This window comes from Vanacampus margaritifer, chromosome 1 (assembly GCF_051991255.1).
Source record: "Vanacampus margaritifer isolate UIUO_Vmar chromosome 1, RoL_Vmar_1.0, whole genome shotgun sequence".
In the NCBI taxonomy this organism is placed as follows: domain Eukaryota; kingdom Metazoa; phylum Chordata; class Actinopteri; order Syngnathiformes; family Syngnathidae; genus Vanacampus; species Vanacampus margaritifer.
The window spans coordinates 38,254,047-38,278,205 of record NC_135432.1 but is presented as its reverse complement, the minus strand read 5'-3'; the positions used below and the strand labels follow the sequence as shown (position 1 = coordinate 38,278,205).

At 40.0% G+C, this 24,159-nt stretch overlaps 1 protein-coding gene across 5 annotated transcripts in view; it reads left to right on the top strand.

Annotated features, from left to right (window-relative positions):
- Positions 1-24,159, top strand: part of lama5 (laminin, alpha 5) — a 175,708-nt gene that overhangs the window by 138,759 nt on the left and 12,790 nt on the right. For all 5 annotated transcript variants that reach the window (XR_013289664.1, XM_077554166.1, XM_077554157.1 and 2 more), the window contains exons 51-68: positions 1,184-1,295; positions 2,586-2,756; positions 2,812-3,008; positions 3,074-3,190; positions 4,745-4,899; positions 4,963-5,092; positions 5,158-5,260; positions 6,967-7,080; positions 9,767-9,949; positions 13,175-13,317; positions 14,916-15,095; positions 18,244-18,383; positions 18,458-18,617; positions 19,930-20,063; positions 20,144-20,309; positions 20,377-20,511; positions 21,954-22,105; positions 22,247-22,379. Coding sequence is in view for 4 of the 5 variants with exons in the window: in XM_077554166.1 (XP_077410292.1) it covers positions 1,184-1,295; positions 2,586-2,756; positions 2,812-3,008; positions 3,074-3,190; positions 4,745-4,899; positions 4,963-5,092; positions 5,158-5,260; positions 6,967-7,080; positions 9,767-9,949; positions 13,175-13,317; positions 14,916-15,095; positions 18,244-18,383; positions 18,458-18,617; positions 19,930-20,063; positions 20,144-20,309; positions 20,377-20,511; positions 21,954-22,105; positions 22,247-22,379 (2,625 nt within the window). In the remaining variant the exon portion in view is untranslated. The remainder of the gene's footprint in view (positions 1-1,183; positions 1,296-2,585; positions 2,757-2,811; positions 3,009-3,073; positions 3,191-4,744; positions 4,900-4,962; positions 5,093-5,157; positions 5,261-6,966; positions 7,081-9,766; positions 9,950-13,174; positions 13,318-14,915; positions 15,096-18,243; positions 18,384-18,457; positions 18,618-19,929; positions 20,064-20,143; positions 20,310-20,376; positions 20,512-21,953; positions 22,106-22,246; positions 22,380-24,159) is intronic.

Below are 24,159 nucleotides of genomic sequence, written 5' to 3'. Positions count from 1 at the left end.
AACCAATCAGCTCTGAGTTGCTGCTTGTAAACTGGGGGGGAATACCGAGGCACAAGCGCTGACCTGCGCTTGCTAGCTGGTGTGGCTAAACATTATCCTTGCAGTGCAGATTCTCTCCTCTGAGTAACTAATCCACCCCTCCTTAGCAGCAGAGGAGCTACACTTCTAATAAACATCATTGTTACTAAGAGCAGATGAGAGTTAGCCAAAGCATGCTACATCAAGCAAGAGAGAACAGAAGAAGCTAATGCTAATCGCTAGGCTAATACTGTGTTGCCAAATACCAGAGAAAGTGTAGTATCCCATTTTTATTTAGTCCATTTTTAGTCGACTATAAATCTAGCATTTTAGTCTTTATTTGAATCCAAGGAAACAAAATTTTATTCGACTAGTTAAGTCAACAAAAACTGTTAATATTTGAGTCTAGTTTTAGTGAGGACAATCATTTTACCACAGCATATATATTTTTGTCAGCATATAATCTTGAACATTTTGGATCTTGAACTATTTTACATAAAATTGTCTTTCATCTTTTTGATGAAAAACAACTTGACACACAATTACAGTCTATCAACAAGTGGCTACAATGGCTCCATGCTACAAGCTAGTAAATTAGCCAGTATTAGTTCGCAGTCAGATTAACATTATTGTTGGAACGTTATATCCATTGGATTAATTTTACGTTTTAACTAAAATTTACTTCTTCTTTTTTTTTTTAAACCTTTTACCGTGAATCCACCTCCTGTCTGTCCCATTTATTTGTGCATGTTGCACACGCAGTTACTGGAAAACTGGCTTTACCAGTTAGCCACAGCCGCCACAACTGCGATTGCAACTGCGTTTGAGCAGAGCGCATCCAGCTATGAACAGCGAATTATAGCAGCTCAATGAAATAAGTGAGTACGTGTAAGTGCCAAGAAGAGAAAATAAAGAGTGCAGCGAATACCCACACAGTAAGCACACACCCCAAATGAGCTACCTCAGCCAGGACAAGGCATTTATAAGGTCAAAAGTATATTATTTACTATCTTAATTTATTCTATTTTCCTGAAATTGTTTAGCCCTACAGTGATGTTCATTCGTTTTGTTGTCATTGAGAAGAGCCACGCTATTAGCCACGCTATTAGCCTAGTTGACGTCACAGTTTCTTAAATCCATGATGACCTTATGGTGGCGTCCTCAGACTGCAGCGATGGCCGAGCAACTCAGCGAGCTGGCAAACAGCACCTCGGACACTCACCAGAGGGCGCAAAACCTGCTGGCCTTCATCCACGTGGTGAACATGGATTTAAATGGTAGGAATCATTAGAATGTAAAAATAAATAAAAATCAGTGCTCATGTATTGATTGATACATTTATTAACTGTCCATTTTAGTGGAAGCTGATTGTTTTATTACTTTTATGTTAACATATAAATGGGGTTTGGGAAAGACAGATTAACTCGCATATAGTTGCGGAAATGTTACGTCTTTTGTCAGTCATCCCTGTAAATTCTACCTTTAAACAAGCATTGTGCAGTTTAAAAAGGTAATGTTAAAGCCTTTTCCGCATCATGCATGCTCCACTAATGCCCAGATGAATACAAGAGCTGTGACTTTTTGACAAAAACTGTGTCTATCAGCTTGTATCTTCCCTTCAGTGTGGAGTGTTCGCCCCAAACACGGCCACAGTTTCTTGAGGGGTGAAGTGGCGCTATGCATGAGCTTTACACAGAGGCTGTTACGCTTTAGGCCAGAAGTGGCAGTCGCAAGTAAAAAAAAAAAAAAAAGTGACCAAGTCCATATTTTTTCCCCCTTAGTTTATAGGTGAGGTATTTAGTTTTCACTCAAATGAACACTGGATGTATAGACATGTAATCCTTCTCAATCAACACATCTGGGCTTCTGTTGATTTGTGGTGGTGATTTTGTCATCATCCACCACCACCCCAGCCTGTATTTTGCCATTTTGTTGTGTTTTGCCATGAGAGGGACGTTTGTGGGCGGAAAGTCTATGTTTATCCCTCCAGCCAATCACAGAGCGTGGGGCGACGCTGAAGGCAGGCGCAATGTTGATGAGAAGAGTGAGTGAGGATTGAGCCATGGGAGGAGTCAGTTTTGAATTGGTTGTTTACAAACACAAACGATTCTTCAAAATAGCCGATATTTGTCAAAATGCTGAATATCCCTATTTTTCAGTATTTGTTTTTGGAGAACACCCAAATTTAACCTCGATGTTTGTATTGAATGTTGCTGCATTTTTTTCAATAATTTATGGGTCAATTTTTTTATTATTTCAAAGTCCCCCTCTCCCCCTACCTTCCCCCCAGTCCATTTCAGTGGGTGTCAATTATATTCAGGTTTTGCTATTCACGGACCAGCCCAGTCCCTATCTCCCGAGAAAAGTAAGGGTCGATATACAAACAATTAAAAAGTGAATTGACCATCATATGTCCCCTAGTGTGTACAGCAATACAGTGTTTCCATACCCGATGTTGGCATATTCAGTACCGTGAGAGCTAACCATACCATTTGATGACACACAGTTATTGTCCCTGTACTATCACCTGTACCCGTCTGATACATTGCGGATGTCAACCCTTGCAGACATCATGCAGATGGCCAATTGGTCACTAAACAGCATAGAAGTAAACCAGGACAAAGATGAGCAGGAGAGGAAAATTATTGAGGTGGAGGTCATGTTGGACAAGATGAGGAGCAGAAGCTGCGCGGGACAGAAGAAAATGGCCAACCAGGAGAAGACGGAGGCAGAAAAACGTAAGTAGGCTCATTCCACAATGTGGCGGACAGGAAGTGACGTGTGTGTGGACAGTGTTGGAGCGTGTAGACAAGGACTTGGCGCGTCGTCAGGAGGAAAACGTGAATGCGGGCGAAGCCGGCAAAGAGCGTCTGTCTCGCTTCCACACTGACATGATGGCGCTGCGGGAGGCGCTGAACGAGGCAATCAACAAGACGGCCCAGGCTGCCGAGGTTAATAACAACAACGAGAAGACGTTGGAGGACAGCAAGGTGAGTGTGGCGGCGAGGAGGAGGGTGAGGAGCCATGAATGTCACATGACCATGTGCTTTCTCAGAGGAAAGTGGACGAGCTGACGTCCAAACGCAAGGAGGTAGACGAGCAGCTGCACATGGCGGAAGACCACGTGGCACAAGTCAACGAGCTGCTGTCCATGCTGCATGACTCCAAAGAGGTGCGAACACACACCCAGAAATGCCTGCAAAAATGCACCTATTCCACAGTCTATAAGTGCACTTATACTGTACATACTGTACGATATACTTTATGTGCAGTCCTTCCTCACCACATCACAGTTCACTTTTTGCGGTACATCACAGATTTTTTAATTGTGCATATCCAATTTTTATATCACTGATTGATTGCTTTATTGTAGGATACTGCAGCTACTACTTACATTGCAAGACTTCATGGTCATCTTGTCACTGTTGAGCCTAGAAACTGATTTCATTATGTATGTAGATACTGCATGGTCTTCTTGACCATGGCGTCATAAAGCAAATGAAGCACCATGAAGCTTTGAACCATGTGTAAACTAATTGTCTGAAAAGTCTCAATGATTCATGAAGCTTCATTTCGCCATCACCAAGAGCCACGGAATCCAGTTTTGTCATGTCTGGGAAGATCTGGCTTTGGTTGAGGGCTCTGAGTGGGTTCCCGCCCTTCCGCGGTTTAACCAATCCGGGCCCTCAGCCACTTGTGCCTGGCCCCAGGTGTGACTAGTCCCCCAATTAGTGTGGGTGTATTTAATTCCCGGGTGGTGATCAGTCGGCGTGGGATCATTGCCGTTGGTCACGGTCACCCCTGGAGTGCGTTCTGTCATTTTGATTTGATTTTGGACAATAAAATACGTCAGTCTAACCCGCACTCCTGCCGTGGTTCTCCTTCCTCCCTGCATTTTGGGTCCTCTACTCCACACGCCGACAGACATCACGCCGCTCCGTGACTACACCGTGACAAGTTTAAGTACGGCAGGATGAGTGGAACCAAGAGCTATATTCCTCTGCGTTTGAAGTGGGAACACAAAGCTCATTAAAGACATAAGAGGATCAACCAGCTGTGAAAGGGTTAATAATCCTATTGACAATTCTGAACATCCGGACATTTCTGCTATTTCCACAATGCAACGCTTGATTACCATGGTGTATTGTATTGCTTTTGCCTGTGACTAACATACAAACCAAGCATATTGCTACAGAATTTAAGCATTTTACCACATTTTCAAATTAACTCATTCACTCCCAACCATTTTCACTGAAGCAACCCCCTTCACTCCCGGCTGTTTTATTGGATTTTGACAGATTTTGCAAGGCCCACAGACTATTATGTTCTATTGCTATTAAAAGTTTATATGTCACGGCTTATTTTTACTGATGAGCTTCAAGTCGCGTCAGATCTAACCAATGAAATTACCAAGCATGTCTCAGTGGGCCAATGTGTCTGAGTCCACATTTGGCTACTGAATCCTACCATCGCTGGCAACGGATAACATGCTCTATCCTAGGGGACAACAACTAAGCTAACTTTACAAAGTTGTTTTTTATGGCTAAATTTAGCGGTTGCGACTTTTAATCAGGTGCACTTTGTAGTCAGGAAATTATTGTAACTTTTTTTCCACTTTCACAAGCAGTTTGTCCTTGGTGGAGGTCTTTGCTGACCTGAGTGACATTGCAATTGTTTATGCTTGTTTGTAGCACACACGCACATCATGAATTGTGTTGTCCCCCAGGATTATGAACGTTTGGCAGCGCAGCTTGACGGTGCCAGGACACCACTATCCAAGAAGGTACAGGACTTTACTTGGGCCGACTCAAAGATACCCCTGGTGGAGGAAGCTGAGCACCATGCTGATATGCTCCACGCTTTGGCTGCAAATCTGTCCAAGTAAATGCTCATGAACAATGACAACATGGAAAAAACAACGCCTTAACGTGTTGGTTTTGTTAGGTTTGTGGAGGAAACAAAGAGCGAGGGATTGGTGGACATTACCAAGGCTTACAACAATATCATCAACGGCATCAAAGCGGCTGAGAAGGCAGCGAATGAAGCAGACGGAGCCGCTAGCAAGACGCTAGAGGTGAAGGTCAGCTGTTGACTTTTGCGTTGATTCCTCCTTTGTTTTAAAACTTTGTGCTCTCATAGAATGTCGGGGACCAGAACCTTGGTCACACGGCTGATTCTCTGCGGAACCGCAGTATGGCGCTGAAGGAGGAAGTGGAGAACTTCAATGACGAACTCAACAATGGTAACAGTGCCTAATTGATGACAGCTCCTCCTCACTAGAGTGCATTTGTCCACATTTCGCTAAGCAGAGGTGGCAAATCCAGGTCCAGAAAGTAAAAACCGTGCCACAGTTTGGTTTTAGCCTTAGCAGGTAAACAATCACAATAGAAGCTAGCTAGGGAGCTAGCTAGTGATAGATTACATTAATTTTGTAATCTATTGCGTGTTCAAATAAATCATAAATGAAGTCGAGGAAGAAGTTCTTGCAAGATTTTATTTTAGAAGCTTCTAAAAGACACAGAATTAGGCTCACTCGAGAAAATGTTCTTCAGAGTTCCAAGTGTGTGTGTAATAGTGAATGTCCAGCATCTTTATAGTAAAGGTTCTACATTGTGTGGCTTGTCCACGCCCTCCTCTGAATCCTAGCAGAGTTTGTGATATAAAACAGATACAAGTTTCTGTCAGTTACTTCCAAACTTTGGAGAATTAATGTTGACAGGCTTAATCCTTGGAGATTTCGAATTTACTATTTGATGACCTGATGACCAGAAACTCTGACAGTATTTTAAACATGCCCTCACATTATATCAACACAAAACCTTTCAACATTCCTTTCTCACGGAAAGAGAGAGAAGACAGAGTTCAAACAAAGTTTAAAGAAATCATTATCACACCCTTATACATCTAATAATTGAAATAACATAGTAATATCTATATCTACACATGTATAACTAAATTCAAAACAGTTAGAATATAAATTGAAACCGTTAAATGTCAACACTAGCTAGCACCTGAGACAACAGCCAAATTGTGGCAGGGTTTTTACTTTCTGGACCTGGATTTGCCACCTCTGTCGCTAAGTCAGGTCCCTCAAACACAGATTGGCCCGTTAGTATAGCACATAACAGAAGCCTGACACGTTCTTGCCCTTGCCGGTTGAATTCAATGATACATTTTTGGATGTTATGTGAAGTGATTCACTTTGTAATCATGGTTTTAACTCGCCTTTTATATTTGCTCCATGGCAAACAATGTATATGTATTAGCCGTAAAATAATGGTAAATTGTTGTTTGCTCAAAATGCTGACTTGATGTCTGTGAGGCCTAGAGGCTTTTCGTCTTCCACATTGTCCTGTGAATCCATCAAAAATCAACAAAAACACCTTTTGTCTAGAAAATAAAGCTACACTGTTGTTAGCTGAAAATGCTAATTTTATCCCCCAAACCTGAAGTCGAGTTGCTTTCCAGTCGTCCTCATAATCATTTTAAATCCATCAAAAATCAATAGACACACAAATGTTGTGCACCTGCATGCTTTTATGTCACCCTGTGTTCTTCTCTTTTGTAATTTTTCACCACAGCCATTTAATTTGGCTCCTCCCCGCCATTCTAAACTTGTCTCTTCGTCAAAATGTATCACTTCAACATACTTCCTTGAAACCAATGTGCTACTTTCCCAGTAGTCAATGCTTTGGTACAACCTTGCAGCATTACAGACAATGACTCTTTTAAATAGATACATTTTATAATTTAGGAATGGTGAATATGTGTGGGATTACTGTAGCCGTGAGAGTGTTAGTGTTTTGCTCTGGGATGTGTTTGCTCTGTTAGCTTCGCATGTGTAAACGTTTTACCTGTTTGACTTAGTGGATGTAAATCTGACTGTGGAAGCATAACATTTGTGGTTATTTGTGTTTTATTTCTGATGTTTGTGTTTCCGCACCACAGAGTTAAAACCTCAGCTAGATGATGCCCTGAAGAGACTGAACGATGCCAAAACCAAACAAAATCAAGTGGCCACTGACTTCATGTTGGTCCAGAGCAACCTGAACTTCTCCTCCAGTATGCATGCTTAGCACACACACACGGACAATATAAGAAGCTTACTAGGGATGAAACGTTTTAGGGTGTAACAACAAACTGTGGTAACGTTGCACAGGGTTTTGTTGCGACTTTTGTTATGACTTTTGGCTTGTTCACAGCAAGTCACTCACATGCATCTATCTTTAAAATCTGGGATTGGGACCGAGGGATACCTCCCGGAAAGATGTTTTTGGTACGGACGGAACAAAAGCTGGCGCTAAAGTGATGGCATTAAGTGAACCGAGAGAGAGAGAGAGAACGATTTGAACTGTGCCTCCCATTGATTAGAACAGGAAATTTAAGGTTACTCGTCAGTGGACAAAGAAATGGCTGTTGAACTGCAGTTGTAAATGTGCTTGCTGTTATTTATCATTTCTAACGTGTAAAAAGTGTATATTCAAATCAGACTGCTTTAGACATGTCTGCCATCTTTTTGTATAACTTTTGTTTCGCAGTGGTCATTCTGGTTACTATAATCAGAATACAATATGAAGTTTTTATAATGTTTCATCTCAACAGGCTATACAACATAATTTGATACAGTTCATGTTGAAAAAAATACGGTACCATAATTTCCGCACTATTAAAATTAAAGGTAACAACAGTCATATCTGGACTATAAGCCGCTACTTTTTTCACTTGCATTCGACCCTGCGGCTAATACAAAGGTGCGGCTTATCCATTAGATCACAAGATCGCACTACAAAAGGAAGCGGCAAGAGCGTCAGGCAGAGCAAAACAAACCAAGTGAGCCCAAATACAGTAGGAGAGGCAGAACAAGAGCGAGACAATTTGTGCCCTCATTATGGAAAAGAAAGTAGCGGGAACCCGGTGTGGTAACATTAAAACCTGCGGCTTACAGTCGGGTGCGGCTTATACTGTATGTGTAACAAACTCGAGTATTCCCCAAATTTAGCTAGTGTGGCTTTTATAGTCTGGTGCGATGTATAGGCCAGAAATTACTGTACACAAAAGTAAATTTAAAAAAGAAAAAAAATCATATACAAGCTGCACTGGACTATAAGATGCAGGTGTCCACGTTGTAATATAGGCTTTTGAAACAGAGAGATATTCCACAGATTTGTATTTATTTATTTATTTATTTATTTATTTTAACTGTACGCTCAAAAAGTGAAGTATTATCCTCATAGTAATTTAATGGACTGGGACTATTTTTAGTGTGTAAAAATATGTTCTCTTACCTTGCTAACACTTTTGGCTATCATTTTGAAATTGCTCCAAATTTACAGTATACTGTATATACTAGACTTTTTTCACAAAAAAACAGAAATACGTAATCACCAGGGATCTCAACTTCTGGTTCTTCTATTTAGCGCTAGTACCAGATGGATCGCAAAGTATACTGTACACTATCTGAATCATTTGCTAAAAATCACCTTTGTCGATATGGAAACAAGCATTGTACAAGAAAACTCCATCACGAAAAATAGACAATAGAAAAGCGGTCCACATTTTTACACAAGAGACTCATTGAAAAGGGGACCGTCAAAAACACTTCATGTGCGTGTAACGTCTAATTTCAGCAAAACATTTATGAATCGTCACCAAAATTTACCCACACATCTCTACTTAACAATTACACAGTATTTTGGATTATATTGCCATTCAGCCTTTCTCAACATAGACGCTCACTACAAAAAGCTTAATGTGGCTTAATGATGATGGGCCAATTTTTCACTCATAAACTGCATTTATGTATTTTTTAATCAGGAAAATGATATAAGCATGCATTTTCAATTTCAAACATTTGTTTTGGAGAAATTAGCAGATAACTAACTCAGAAAGATATGCTCCTTTTTACACTCTAAAAAGAGAATTGTTCAACCAATTTAAGATTACGAATAGAATTGTTGACGAACTTTAAAAAAAAAAATATAAAAAAAATGCTTCAATTGGTAACCCATGATTGAATTAAGTTAATCCAAAGTGAATATATTAAGTTTAATAAACTCATTCACTCCCAGCCATTTTCACTGAAGCAACCCTTTTCGCTCCGGCTGTTTTAGTGGATTTTGACTGATTTTGCAAGGCCCACAGAATATTGTGTTCTATTGCTATAAAAACATGGAACATACCAAAAGATAGATTAGAGTCTCCAATTTCATCAAGAAAAAAGTATATTTGTATCTATTTCCATTTTGCAGCAATTAGCATTAGAATATAGCTAAGTTTCATCATTATTCACAAAAGAGCTTGTTGCAACATGGACCTTGCTGATCTTATACTTATACTCTTATACCTGCTGGCCGTTTATTATAACTACCATTGCTTTAAGTGACATATTCATGTCAGAAGCTGTATCAAAGCCTTTTGTATGCATTAGCATAAAAAACGTTTTTGGATTTGAATGAGTTAATTATGAGTTCATTAAATTTAATATATTCACTTGAATTAAGTTAATTAAAAAATAATCCAATCTTGCCCGCCTCGTGGGCTAGACAGTATCTCGGAGCTGTTGCAGCTCTCTGATGCTCGAGCTAGACCAACCTCTCTGAGAACTGGGACACTTCTCCATTCTTTTGAATGCACACAACCCAGAGTGGCTGAAAATTCCATTAATTAACCGCAGGACTCAAAGCATGTGAAAGAAGTAACGGATTATAGTATGGTATGTGATGAGTGTTCACTCCTGTGTGCCCTGCAGACGTCAATCACGACATCGACATGGCCAAGCAAGCAGTGCATCAGGCCAATGCGTCGGCCTCACAAGTCAATGACGTCCTGCGTCCAATCAGAGAGCAGCTAGACCAATGGCAGCAGACTTACAGTGATGCCAACACCACCAACAAGGACGTCAACGAGGCTCTGATGGAGGCCAACAAGACAGGTAGGAGCGTTCACAATGCACACAAGTTATCATAACGTTATTAAGACAAATGTGAAAAGTGCCACTTTCAAGTTAGTCACATTGGTCCAACCTCCTTTTGGTGTACTTTACAAACAAAAGTTCTTGAGGCAAAACTGTCACTGTCATCAAACTTCTATTAACTGAATGCACAGTGTTTTTAGTCACATTTGAACATTATTCATTGGCATACAATTATAAGCAGAAATTAAAGACACAGAGACAAATATGCACTTGCTTACACAATTAAGGAGTTCTTATTTGGTTAATAACATTTGACGTGGTTTTTTTTTTCAAATTACGCCAAGTATCAAGAATGATCAAAAACACCCCCCAAGATCGAGTAATAATCATATTGATGAGGTATCAGAGACCATTGCTAGGAGAAGATCACTAGTCACTTTAGCAAGGGCCATCTCAGCAGAGTGATCGACCCTGAATCCTAACTGAAAAAGTTCTAATTGATCATTAGTGGCCATGTAATCATTAAGCTGTTGCGCAACAACTTTTTCAAGCATTTTTACAATAAATGGTAGATTTGATTACAGAGACTTTCAGGGTCGAGGTTGGGTCGCTTAATTATGGGTTGAATGACAGCAGTTTTAAAAGGTTCTGCGGAAATTTTGAATGAGACTGCTGACTCTTGCAAGGTGGAAAGACGCATGTAGTACTTTTGGCAATAGTAATAGTAGTAGGACTTTTAGTAGTAGCAAGTACTTGGAGTAGTAGTAGTAGTAGTAGTAGTAGTTGTAGTAGAAGCAGTAGTAGTACTTGTAGTTGTAGTAATTTTAGTAGTAGTCAAATGGCCAAGATGGCCGCCGACCCGGGTGGGCGAGGAGGAGGGAGTCCGTGGCATACCTAATTAATTGGCCAAGATGGCCGCCGCCCTGGGCGAGCGGAGTGGCGAGAATCCTGGGCGTACCTAATCAATTGACCAAGATGGCCGCCGCCCCGGGTGGGCGCGGGTGAGAGAATCATTGGTGTACCTAATCGGCCAAGCTTTTTTTTTATGTATTTAAAACAAATTAAATGAGCTGAACAGTTTAAAATTCAAACCATTGGAATCGGTCAAGAAATGTAGAAGTTAACCATAATCAACTAAAAGTATCTTACTGTCGCTTGCAACATGCACATTCACGCACACACATTTGACTTTAACATGTTGGACACATCACGCACACACATTCAACTGAAATGTATGAGAAACGCTTACCTCAAACAAAAGCCTCTCATGACTTAACGGTTCAAGATGCAGATTCCAGAAATGGCTTATTAGAACGGCAAGGGTTTGGGAAACGCGAGCATGTTCTCATTTTTTTAATCGGATGAAAAATGACCAAATTAGAGCAGGTTGAAAACTTTTGATTAAAAAAAAAAATTAATAGAAAAAGCCGACCAAATTAACATGGAAAAGATACGCGAGAACGTCCGACTTCTCCTCGCTTAAAGTGGGAAAAAAAGGTACTAAATGACACCTTAGCCAAATAAAAGTGGGTTTGAAAGAAAGAAGACCCTTGTGACTACAAAATGTGTGAATTTGATGTCTAGTGAGCAAAGATTGTGGCCATGGTGACGAGTTGAAGTGAAATTTTTCGAAATAGATTTTTGTGTCTCTTCACTCTGAGGCAAATTGGTCCACTCAGGCAGACGCAATACACACCAATGTTAAAAGGCTATTTTTCTCCCTTTCGCTCACTATCTTTGAACCCGCACAGGGGGGAGAGCTTTCATTACTTAATTTTTTTTGGGACACTGAGCTAAAGATGAGAACAATTGCAACAAAATGAGCTAAAATTCATATCGGCCGGTTAACGTATGCGCATGTAGCGTGGATTGGAAAAAGGTGCTTGATTTTTTTGGACTTTTGTTCCCCTTTCCCATTCATTCCAATGGGACTTTTTGGGGGAGATTTTTGGGAATTGCGTCGCCATGGTAACGTCAGATCAAGCCGCATCATTTGATACTTCATTTGTGCCGGTGCGATCTACGGTACGGGCCACATTTTTGCGGAAAAATCCGTGGAATAATAAAAAATAAAATTTATCGCAAATAATAATCCCATTTTTCTAGGATAGTAATATGTGCCTGCTTTGCTTCGCAAGCAGTAGCTCTGCTACTGCTTTGCTACGCAGCAGTCCCATAATGAGAGCAAGTCGTCAGACAGTTATTAGCGATTTGACTGTGTTTTAGTGACCTTAATCCTTAATCTCATCTCAGAGCTCAGGGGTTATGATAAATGGAACTCTTGGGTCTAAAAAAAAGAAATTCCCCACAAAGCATAGATTTTTCATGGTGTTGACAGCACTTCACCAAGACGCTAAATGCAGGGTGCCAGCTATTGAATATTTTAATATTTCAGTACTCTATAGAATAATCAAGTACAGTATTCAGATAAATATATTTTTTGCTTAACAAAAGAACAATTATGAATACACACAGGACTGGACTGGACAAAAAAATTTGACATTTCACTTAACAAAGAACGACTACTTGGCTTTCTTTTTTATATAATCAACACTCACATGTACGTTCTAAAAAACAGGCAGATACAGTGCCTTGCGAAAGTTTTAGCACCCCGTAAACCTTTTGACTTTTTGCCACATTTCAGGCTTCAAACATAAAGATATAAAATGTGATTATTTTTTGTGTGAATAATCAACACCAAGAGGGACACAATTGTAAAGTAGAACAAAATGTATACGATATTTGAAATTAGAAACGTGGTGGAAGCATCATGGTCTGGAGCTGCTGAGTTGATGGAAAGATGGATGGAGCCATTTAGGTGTCAATTTTGGAAAATTTTCAGTTTCATTTCCGTTTTTCAATTTGTAAAAAAAAAAGTTTAAATATTGCATTGTATTGTTCCACTTAACGATTGTGTCCTTCTGTCACAGATCACCCCTTAAACTTTCTTCCACCTGTCCTGCACTTTGTGTTGCGTGTTTGTACAAAACGAGAAGAGGTTAGGTACATACTGTATACTGCCCACTCAGTTCTTTTTTTCTGGCCCACTGAGCATTTACATTATCAGGAGTCCTTAAATCTTTTTGCAGTTCAGGATTTTTATTCCCCAAAATTGGTTCATTAGAATGCAATTATTTTAATATTTATGTATTTCCATGTGTGAAAATGTAATATGCTCAAAATGGGAATGTGTGTCCGGGCTTAACTGTGTTGTTTCCTGCATGTGGCTGACGTGTGCCACAGTAAGCATGCTGGGCGACACTATCCCGCTCCTCCTGAACAAGCTAGACAACATGCACAATCGCTCGGTGCAGATGCCAAACATCTCAGAGAGTATCAGCCGCATTCGAGAGCTCATCCAGCAGGCGCGCAATGCAGCTAGCAAGGTACGTACGCCGCCAGAACACTGAGGAGGGCGCACATCACTTCAGGCTTACGTCATCATCAGTGTTGAATGATTCCGGTTCCTATTCCAGTTCCTTGTTTCAATTCCGATCCAAACAATTCTCAATTTCAGTTCTTTTCGTGGTGTCCAACAGAGGTGGCAAATCAAAGTCCAGAGAGTAAAAACCCTGCCACAATTTTGCTTTAGCCCCAGGTGCTAGCTAGCGCCCTAGCTAGCTCCCATAGTGCTTGTTTACCTGCTCGAGAGCTAGCTAGCTAGCTAGCTAGCATCAATAGCTAAAGCTGAACTGTGGCAGTTTTTTTTCCCGTTCTGGACCTGGATTTGCCACCTCTGGTGTCCAAACTACAGCCATTCATTTTTAGCGTCTCGCTGTGCAGACTAAAATAAAATTTAATTTGCCTGCATTGTACTATGATACGTTCTACACTGAGTGGCAAGGCAGGAGAACAGAAGAAGTTTGTTCTCATCTCACATCCTTGTTTGCAACCAATCAGACATGATTTGATACGGCCACCAACCATGCCAAAATCTTGATTAATCATTGTGTTTTACCTAGCTGTTTTTTTTTTTCCAACTATAAAAATAATTATACTATAGCTTCACATGTCTTTACATAAATTGATTAATTAGTTTAGTGTTAAAAGGACAGTGTGTAGAATATTTTTATTTTTTTAATGTTCATGTAAAAAAAATCTATTTCAATAATATAAAAAAAAAAAAAAAGTTCTATCACGTCAATGTACTTTTTAAAAATATAATTGCAGGTCTAGTAATTACTAATTATATTACATGGATTGCGCCTCACCTTACAGGATGCTGACATGTTTCGCCACCATCTTTCTACTACAGTTACCCGGAGAAGAGCTTATCAAACGTAGTAATAGGTCGTGGGCTTGAGCTTGCGCGTGCTTCAGAATGCATTCGCGTCAAACTCAGGTCATTTCATTATATCAGTTTCTCTACACTGTCCCTTTAAATTAAAGATGCCAAAGCAGCCCTTGCCTCCTTTGATTTTCTGTATGTGGCCTTTCGAAGTTTGGACGACCCTGATTTAAGTTGAGCTGCTAACCATTTATTTTTGGATGAACTCATCTGAACTAGATAATCGCCAAGATAGCATATCTAAAAAAGTTTGGACTGTCACGACTTGATGCACCAAATTGAGATAAAGAGAGAGAGAGAGAGGCACTACAACAGAGCAAAAAAAAAAAAAACTATTGTTGGCATATAATTTGAAAAACAATTGGCAAAAAACTAAATTTACCAAATAATGGGCCCACATACCAGGTCAACGGGCGGTGAATAAAACTGAGAAAATTCAAGTGTTTTATAATTTACTATACATACACATCTATATGCTGAAAAAAAAGCTTGTAATAGAACCTTGATGGACAAAAGAACATAATGAGACTTTAACTGACAAAATTGCAGATGAAGAAATAAACAAAGCCATTTCAAATAGCAAGCAAAGCAAGTCCACCTGAACAGCTGGGTACAATGCAGTGCATAGAGACTTTTATTGAGTGCTATGGAACAGGAATATTATTTTATTCTTTGTCCTCTACTTCCTGCGTCCAGGTGAGCATTCCTGTGAAGTTCAATGGCACATCAGGTATTCAGGTGCGCACCCCGCCCAACCTGGCAGACCTAGCGTCCTACACCTCCCTAAAGTTCTACATCACATTGCCCGAGGCGGTGCGCTCCCGCCGGCAGAACGATGACACCAAGCAGTTTGTCTTCTACCTTGGCAACAAAGATGTAAGCATCGCCGTGAGAACACAACCATGCTCTGATTTCATGTTGTGACCGGAGTAGACACTTTATCCCTTTGCACACTTCCTGCCAAAGCCTTTTTCTTGTTTTTTTGCGGTGTCACTGTTGCATGTAGAAGGCACCAAGTTTATAATAGTTTGGGATTTTTCATAAGAATTAGTTATTATTTCATTTTGTCTTTTGTTTCTCAAATTCTCTAGTTTTAATTACATTTTAGAGTGGGTTCGCTATTTTTTTTAATACAGTATTTGTACTTAGTTAAGCATTCATTTTATTTTTTTTATAAGAGTTATTTGTTGAGTGCAAAATTTAAAAAGGTCAGAAAAAATATTGCTTGAAAAAAAAACACACAAGAAAAGATATCACTTACACAAAAATGTACAGCGGTGCCTTTAGATATGAGTGATCCAACTTCTGAGTTTTTCAAAATACAAGCCGTCCTTTGGCCGATTTTTTTGCGATGTGTTAGGGTGCTAACTTGAGACACAAGCGCTGTATGGTGGCAGTAAACTCAATTCAACTCCTTTTACAATAAGCAAGAGTTTGACAAATTGTGAACAACTTATTAAAAAATTGGTTTCACGCTGTTTAATGCCACTCCCACTTGAAATTTATCGTCTAACTAAAAAAGAGTATTATACGTTGTTTATTTACAGTAAGACCACTAATGTTGCCTTTAGAATGGCTGCTTTAATGCTAAGTTATAATATCGGTTAGCATCGATACAGACAGTTTTATAAACCTTTAAGCCTGGTGTATACACACACAAACACACACAGACAGAAAGAAAATCTGGCTGTTTTTGTCCTGATTTTGCCCCTTTCCAACTAGGCTATCTTATATCTTCTAAAATTGTCCTATAATATTATCTTTTGGTCTCAGGTGTGTTAAGGATTTGTCCCGATATTAGGGGCCAAAATAGGGTGGGTCAACAAACTTAAATATTAAATGTGTTTAAAATTGACAAAAAAAATCTTTGTTGGTGGGGAAAGCAGAAAAGTTTGACTCCGTAGATGTGAACAGCATGTAGTCGATCAAAGAAGCATACTGACTGACGAACAATGAAGCGGTAGTAAATAAAACAAATATGTCCTACCAAAAGTGGGTTTCCCAGACTGCAGGAAGTATTTTCCAAAGCAAATCATTCTGCCATCATCTTAAAATACTGAATTTTAATTGATGGATCGATAGGCTTAAGTTTAGAGGTGAAACGAGAAATAAGACACTGTACTGTATTAAATAGATAGGGGCAAAAACTGAAAATGGGCTTGTGTGTATGTGTTCTTTGTTATGAAGACCCTAAAAAGCTCTTACGCAACCAATGACCTTAAATCCTTTTAATTGGTGAAATGAAATCCACCTGTGTGCAATCTTAAGTGTCATATACAATGTTGGGCATATTATCCTAAAAAAAAGTAATAAGCTACAGTTACAAATTACTTCTCACAAATTTCAATGGTGGCAAGTCAGTATGGGCTCAAGGTTGGCCTTATATAGGTACTAGCTAAAACCCACACGGGCAACCCATCTTAATCCCATCTGGGGCCCACTTTAGCTGGGCTAATTATGGTGTTCCTGATTGCACCCATATTGGCTCCTTTCACACTCAAGCTTTAATAACAAGGAGACCAGTAATACAATCAATTACCTTTTTTTATTATTATTATTGAACGCCAAAGAACAACAAATGGTCAGTGTTACCTCACTGTAAAACAGATTTTTTAATTTTTCACCTCAAATGAGCCTGCAGCCTGAAGACCTTGTTGAGGTGACAAAATGTTGCTAGGCGGCAGACGTCCTTTAATTGGCTTGAAGGGGGAGGAGTTTTCCCATATCTTTTCGAAATGCTGTGCAGCGCTTTCTTCTAGGTTTGAATATTAATCTTGCGCCATCAAACTTATATGAAATGGCCCATTAATGGTCCAAATAATAAATATTAATTTGAAATATAGATATATTTTTGTTCAAAAAGAAAATCTAATTTAATTGTAGAGAAATACAGGCCATGGAGTAAGCTCCATTGCCCAAGATGTTATTGTGTAATGATCAATTTTGAATATTTTGGAGTGGAGCCTTGCTAGAGCCCACTTATTGCCCATTCTTAGTTTAGCCTACTGCCTACCTACTGCCCAAGTGGGGCCGAACAACAAAGCCCATTCCCAGCCAAAGCCTAACTGGACTAAGTGGTTCCGATATGTTCGCATTTGCTGGGAGCTTAATGTGCTAGATCACTGGTTCTAAACCCCGGTCCTTAAGAACCCCTATCCAGCCTGTTTTCCATGTTTCTCTCAGCCAACACAGCTGAGGATCGTTATCAGGCTTCATGCAGAGCTTGCTGATTAGCTGATCGTTTGAAACACCTGTGTTGCCTGTGGGAGACATGGAAAACAGGCTGGATAGGGGTACTTGAGGACCGCGGTTGAGAACCACTGTCCTAGATAATGTGTTTTCCTTTGCTTAATTTGTATCTCATGCACTGATTTGCATTTACTGGCTAACAGCCAATCAGAGTGATTGTCACAGGCACCACTTTGCTTAAAAAGTAAAATGACACAAAAATCTCTTAATACTTCACCATTTTAATCAGTGCTTTGTACTTTAGGTTTGATCCAGCCTGCACCATGAATGTGTTGAGCAAGATTGTGTACAAGGATGCGTTTCACTTAATAAAACTATGTTATGTACTTGTCATTGTGTGATAGCAATAATATTAAGAATCATATTGTTCTCTTAAAGTAGACGTTGGTGCTTTCAAACTTGCTATAATGCCAACTCCAACTCAAAGTAATTATTTAGATTAGTCAGTTAATGCCGTTATTTCCAACACTGGTGATATTAGGGTTCCCCAATTAGTTCTCACTGATGACCAAATTATGTCAAGGTTGCCAAGTCTTGGACCAAATTGTCTGGGAGTTTGTTGTTGTTTTTATTGGACTGGATTCTTGTGGGAACAGACCTGATCCACCACATTTTGCAGAATCTTTGTAAGAACTGTCCACTCTGAGGATTAAGAAGGTACGCCAATGAGTGTACATGATGCTTTTCATCCGTATGACTAGTAAATGCATTATGTTGTGCCATGGCTCTCATGTGCATAAAAAGACTGTAGTGTGTTGACTGCTGGTCTTTGCAGTCCTCAAAGGACTTCCTGGGAATGGCGCTAGAGGGGAGGAAGCTGCGCTGGTACTTCAACATTGGAGGAGAAACGGCAGAGGTGTTGATGTCTGAGGATGTCCAGTCCAACGGGAACTTTAACAGTGTGGTCTTGGAAAGGTAGGGTGTGGTCCATATGCATGTGCATGCGTGACTTTGTGTTGTTTTTCTAACGCTGTGTTTTTGTGTTGAAGGATCCTGCAGTATGGTCAGATGTCAATGTCTTCTGAGGCCTCTGAAGGTGACCAGACGGTCACCAAAGCTTATGTGGAGGCGGAAGGCGATCAAGGGCTTCTCAATCTTTTGACCAACGACACTGTCTTCTATGTCGGGGGCTACCCCAGCACTTTTAAGGTGGGCCCGCCCACCACCTTAAAATTTTTTTTAGAAATGTGTGTCATTCTCACAACAGTAGAAGACAACACAGTATGTTCTATGATGTTACTGTACTGGAGGGAAGCATACTCAGCTATGGAACACCAAGCAGACTAGATTAACTTTGAAATGTATTTATAAGGTCAACTGCATCACAACACAAGACGACTGTTTTTTTAAAAACATTCACTCCAAGCCATTTTCACTGAAGCAACCCCCTTCACTCACGGCCGTTTTACTGGATTTTGAATGATTTTGCAAGGCCCCATATTGTGTTCTATTGCTATAAAAACATGGAACCCACCAAAAGAAAGATTAGAGTATTTTCTTTCATCAGGAAAAAAAAGTATATTTGTATCTGTTTCCGTTTTGCAGCAGTTAGCATTAGAATATAGCTAAGTTTCTTCATTATTCACAGACCTGTTGAAAACACTGGCAAAAAGAGCTTGTTGCAACATGGCCCTGGTTGATCACTTATACTCTGGTGCCACCTGTTGGTCGTTTTTTTGTAATAACTACCATTGCTTTAAGCGACCTCTTCAGGTCAGAAGCTGCATCAAAGCCTTATGTATGCTCGAGCATAAAAAACAAAGAACAAAAAAAACGCATAAATACGTTTTGGGGAGTGGACGACAAAGTGTTAAAAACACTTATACGTTTTTTGGGTTTGACTAAGTTAAAGGATGTTACTGTAAACAACACACACGCACTAAACGGAAAAACTGCGATCTCTGCTCTCAGTGGGAAAAATTAAGTATTATTGCAGCAATATATGCCACGGCGCTTAGTGAATTTTGTTTTGTACACAGAAACTGAAATTTTATTGTGAAAGGTAGGTTTTTGAGATATATTGGTCTACTTAATTTTGTCAGACGAGATTCTATTAGTTGATTTCTTGATTAAACGGCTCAGAAAGTAATTAGGCTTGGGTGTGGTCAGTGAAATATTACCTAGGAAATGTGATTATCCTGACTAAATTAATGATTTAACAAGTTGGGCAAGTATTGGGTGAGGTAGCATTGAATATTTTTTCCCTTAAACTTACTGGTACATTTTACCTTCATAACAACAGAATACAGTATACTTTTGTAATTATATTAGTCTAAGGTCACACATCCATATGAGACGTCACAGGCTAAGCGGCGAGCTAGCAACTCTTTGAGGTCAGTTTGCAGCCGTTAACTGTAAGTCGCAATCACGCCAAAAATTATATTATTATTATATATACTGCCAAGATTATCTCAAATCTTCCATTTTTATTGCTGCTGAGATTTCTTCACCATGTTTGTAGCCCCCTCCCCCGCTAGCCCTGCCCAACTTCCGGGGCTGCATAGAGTTGGACACGCTCAACGAGGAAGTTCTCAGCTTGTACAACTTTGAGGAAATCTTCCAGCTCAATACCACGCAGGAGAAGCCATGTGGCAGGTGAGGGCCTGCACACGTCCACTTGGCCGTCTTCCTGTGTCCGGGTGTTGATGTGTACTTGTTGATCATGGTGTTAAAAGGTCCAAGCCAGCGCTGACACAGGCCTGGGTGAACGACGCCGCTTATTTCGACGGCACCGGCTTCGCAGAGATCTCCTTCAGTGATGAGTCGGCGCGCATGCAACGCTTCGAGCAGGAAGTCAAGCTAATCTCCCACAAAGGGATTTTGCTGCTGCTTCACAACGGAGTACGTGTCCATCAGGTGAACTTAAATGCCATGACTAGATGCTGAGGGTCTGCATGTCCCCAACCAGGACCAGTTCCTGTGTCTGGCCGTTATCCGAGGCCATCTAAAGGCCTTCTTCCAGTTTGACGGTAAGATGGAGGAGTTCCAGCCCAAAGATCCCACCTCACCGCTCCTGAGGGTCAGCGACGCCAGTCCCAAAGTGGTACATACGCTTTTATATTAACTTTTTGGGAAAAACAACACAAGGTAGACCGGGCGGAGCTTAAACTTAATAAATGTTAAAAGTAATCTAACGTGTTACAATATCTTAAAATTGTAGTCTGATTACAGTTACTATTCAAAGACTTAATGCATTACTTTGCAACATAGCAAAGTTTTATGTAAAGTGGTCCCTTGCTACTTCTCAGATTCACTCTATAGTGGATTTTTATCCCCCCCCCATTTTCAATAGTGAGTACACCATAAAATTCTTTATTTTATTATATCTTAAAATTGTAGTCTGATTACAGTTACTATTCAAAGACTTAATGCATTACTTTGCAACATAGCAAAGTTTTATGTAAAGTGGTCCCTTGCTACTTCTCAGATTCACTCTATAGTGGATTTTTATCCCCCCCCCATTTTCAATAGTGAGTACACCATAAAATTCTTTATTTGTGCTGCTTCTTTTGTTCTTTTTTGTAATATTTGAGTAAATATAAACAGCTCTTTCTTTCATTCAACACAATCAATTACACTTTTAGTCAAAATATTGAATATTTGGTAAATTAAGAAATGTGTATCATTATAACTTAAAAAAAAAGGTGTGATTTTACTTTTTTTCATTCTTTTTAGCAAGTCAGTGTCCCATCAGTGGTGAGCTACTTTTAGAACAGATCCCGATTACGGTAAAGCCCAATTCACACTGAATGCTTAACAGCATCCGTACGGATGCCGCAAGGAATAGAAAGCATTTGAGACTGTGTGTCAATTTACACCAGCTGTAGTGCGATGCGTATCTGATGCGGAGCTGCTGAAGGTTTCCGCAAGGTTTCTTTTCTTTTCGAATTCTACATGCGGATTTTCATGAAACTTAATTTTATTGAAGGAAATTACACGAGCTGGACAGGAAGTCAGCCATCAATTTTTTTTATAAAAAAAATAATTTTTACGACTGCTACTTCGGAAATTCACCTATCACGGGTGGGCATGGAACGTAAGAACTGCGAAAAGTAAGGGAACACTGTGTATATATATATATAGAGAGAGAGAGAGAGTGAGAGTGAGCGCGAGAGAGTGACAGTTTGAGAGAGAATTTCCACTTGCTATTCTTGTTAACTTCAGCAAGTGGCATTTGAATATTTAAAAAAAAAAACGTTAAAAACATGACAAATCCAATTTAATTCAAATGGAAAATGGAGTGCACTTAAATATCAATGTATCTACATCATATGGTGGATGACCAAAGAGCTTTATAAAGCCTCACTTTCATTTATTTGCCAACTTAATTTTATTGAATTGTAAAGTGGAGCGGCAGGCAACCAACCAACGTTCAGTGTGCTAGTGAATGTGAAAGGTACCCATCCCTATATGCAGGTATACCTACTGAAGTTTCCAATGGGTATAAAACACTCAAGTTGATTGACTGATTGTTGACTTGTTTAGTTGGAGATTATCATCCTGCGATCTCCTCCGTATCGAGTGGTGGTGAGGAGCAACCGCAATCAACTCTTCACACACCTTTTCACTGAGAACATCCCAGCCTTTGGACGCACATACTTTCTGGGAGGAGTCCCCGAACCCAACATGCCCGACAGGTCAAAAACACACATACACATCAGGGTCTTCCTTGCCCAAATTGAAACCCATAGTAGCAAACACATATTGATACACACAACACAGACACAAAATGTAATGTTGCGTTTGGTGTTTCTTGTTTTTGTTGTGTGGTAGTGCAGATTGCGGCCCTTGTTTCCCCAGCAGGGCTCTCTTAAAGGATGTTTCCGGAATGTCAAAGCCCAAAACTCTCACATCGACCTGAAGAGGATGAAAAGCTCCGGAATCAGTTTTGGTTGTGACAGCGACCTGCTGGTAGGCACACCACGCATCTACAGTACATCCAATTATTTTTTTCATCATGCTTACCCTCAATAGGGTGATGGGGTGAGGTCTATCTGGGCTGGCTTTGGGCGAGAGGAAGGTTGCATCTTTATTGGTCACAAGTAATCCACAAACACTTGAGTGTAGTTGGCCACAACATCATGTGTTTGTTTCTTCATTATCATCCATCCAGCCATTTTCTTCCACATATCGAGGGTTGGGTTGCGGGGGCAGAAACTTAAACTGCAACTCAACCCCCTACCAGACGTTTCCTCTGCCCCTCATTAATATTTGATAGCAGCGCTCAAAGGGGGCATTGCCTGGAAGATCGTTGGGCTTGTATACACCACAGTGGTAGATCGATGGCGTCAGATTCAAGAAGTGAAATTGGTATTCTGTCTTCGTCCAATAAGAGGATAAACAAGCAAATTGTGTTTATCCCAGTGTTTAACCTGAAGATGGCGCCACAAAGACAATTTTTGGACCGAAATTCAACCTAAAACAAACATATACTAAAATGTCAAAATAATGACCAGGATATGTAGACCGCATTAGTATGCACCTTGCCAGGTTCAGTCAACCTAGAACATTTAATGAACAACAGTCAAAGAAGGAAGACAAGAGACTTAGTTGAATGGACAGAGATGTGCACAGTTAAAATATCCTACCACTATGAAGCACACTCTGCCAAACCCTCTCTTTTTTGTTTTTTTAGGACAGTCCCTGGTTAAACAGTCGTTGCTGCTCTAAAGGTTGCGGGAATTTACAGCAGCAACCAACCATCACGGATATGAGTCATTGTGCAGATAATAATACAGACGTGTCTTTCTTCGATGCTGAAGGTTTCAACAGTTCATCCGCAGTGTTTCAGGCGCTATCTTGTGATAAGGGCACAGTACCTGTTTTGCAGCTGCAGGAGCATAAGTCATGCTCTTTCTCACAGGGCTCTGCTCGCTTCACAGATAACTTCAATTTACAATGTTATACCGCTGAATAAATACTTTGCAATACTATAAGAGTAAATATGAAATAACTTATGTACAGTTATTCTAACACACCCGTTCAAAATGACCTCCCTTAGAGTGCAAGCCGATTTTGAGCAGTTTCACTCATCGTTCAAGGCCGACAAAATATTGTGTGCTATGACTATGTAAACATTTTCTGCACAAAAGTGACTTTGACGCTAATATTTTTTGGTTTAGTAACATCTCAAACATCTCATCAGTCCTTCCCTTCTATAAAACAGGAACAAAAATATTGAAAATGTGTTTTTGGTGGCACAATAACAATGTACTGTATTTAAAAATTTGATAAAGTGTTCAAGTAACAACATTTTCACATTTGATGAAATATTTACAGATTTTTGGCTATTTACAGCAGTGTTTCTCAACCCTGGTCCTCCGGGCACACTATCCAGCCTGTTTTCCATGTCTCCCTATTCCCAACGCAGGTGATTCCAATGACAGCTCATCAGCAAGCTCTGGAGAAGCTTGATAACGATCCTCTCCTGCGTTAAAATCGGGAGCCATGGAAAACAGACTTGATAGTGTGCCCCGAGGACCAGGATTGAGAAACACTGATTTACAGGAATGGTTGTGCATGTGTGTCTGCGGCGTGCATGTGTGTGCTCACGAGTGCACGTGTGTGTGCATGTGTGTATACACACACGTATACACATTCATGACGTCATTGCTTCTTTTTCTAAAATTAAATGATCTCAGACGAAAACCACAATGCTCCTCCTGAATCTGAGGTTCGACTTCGGAGGGAG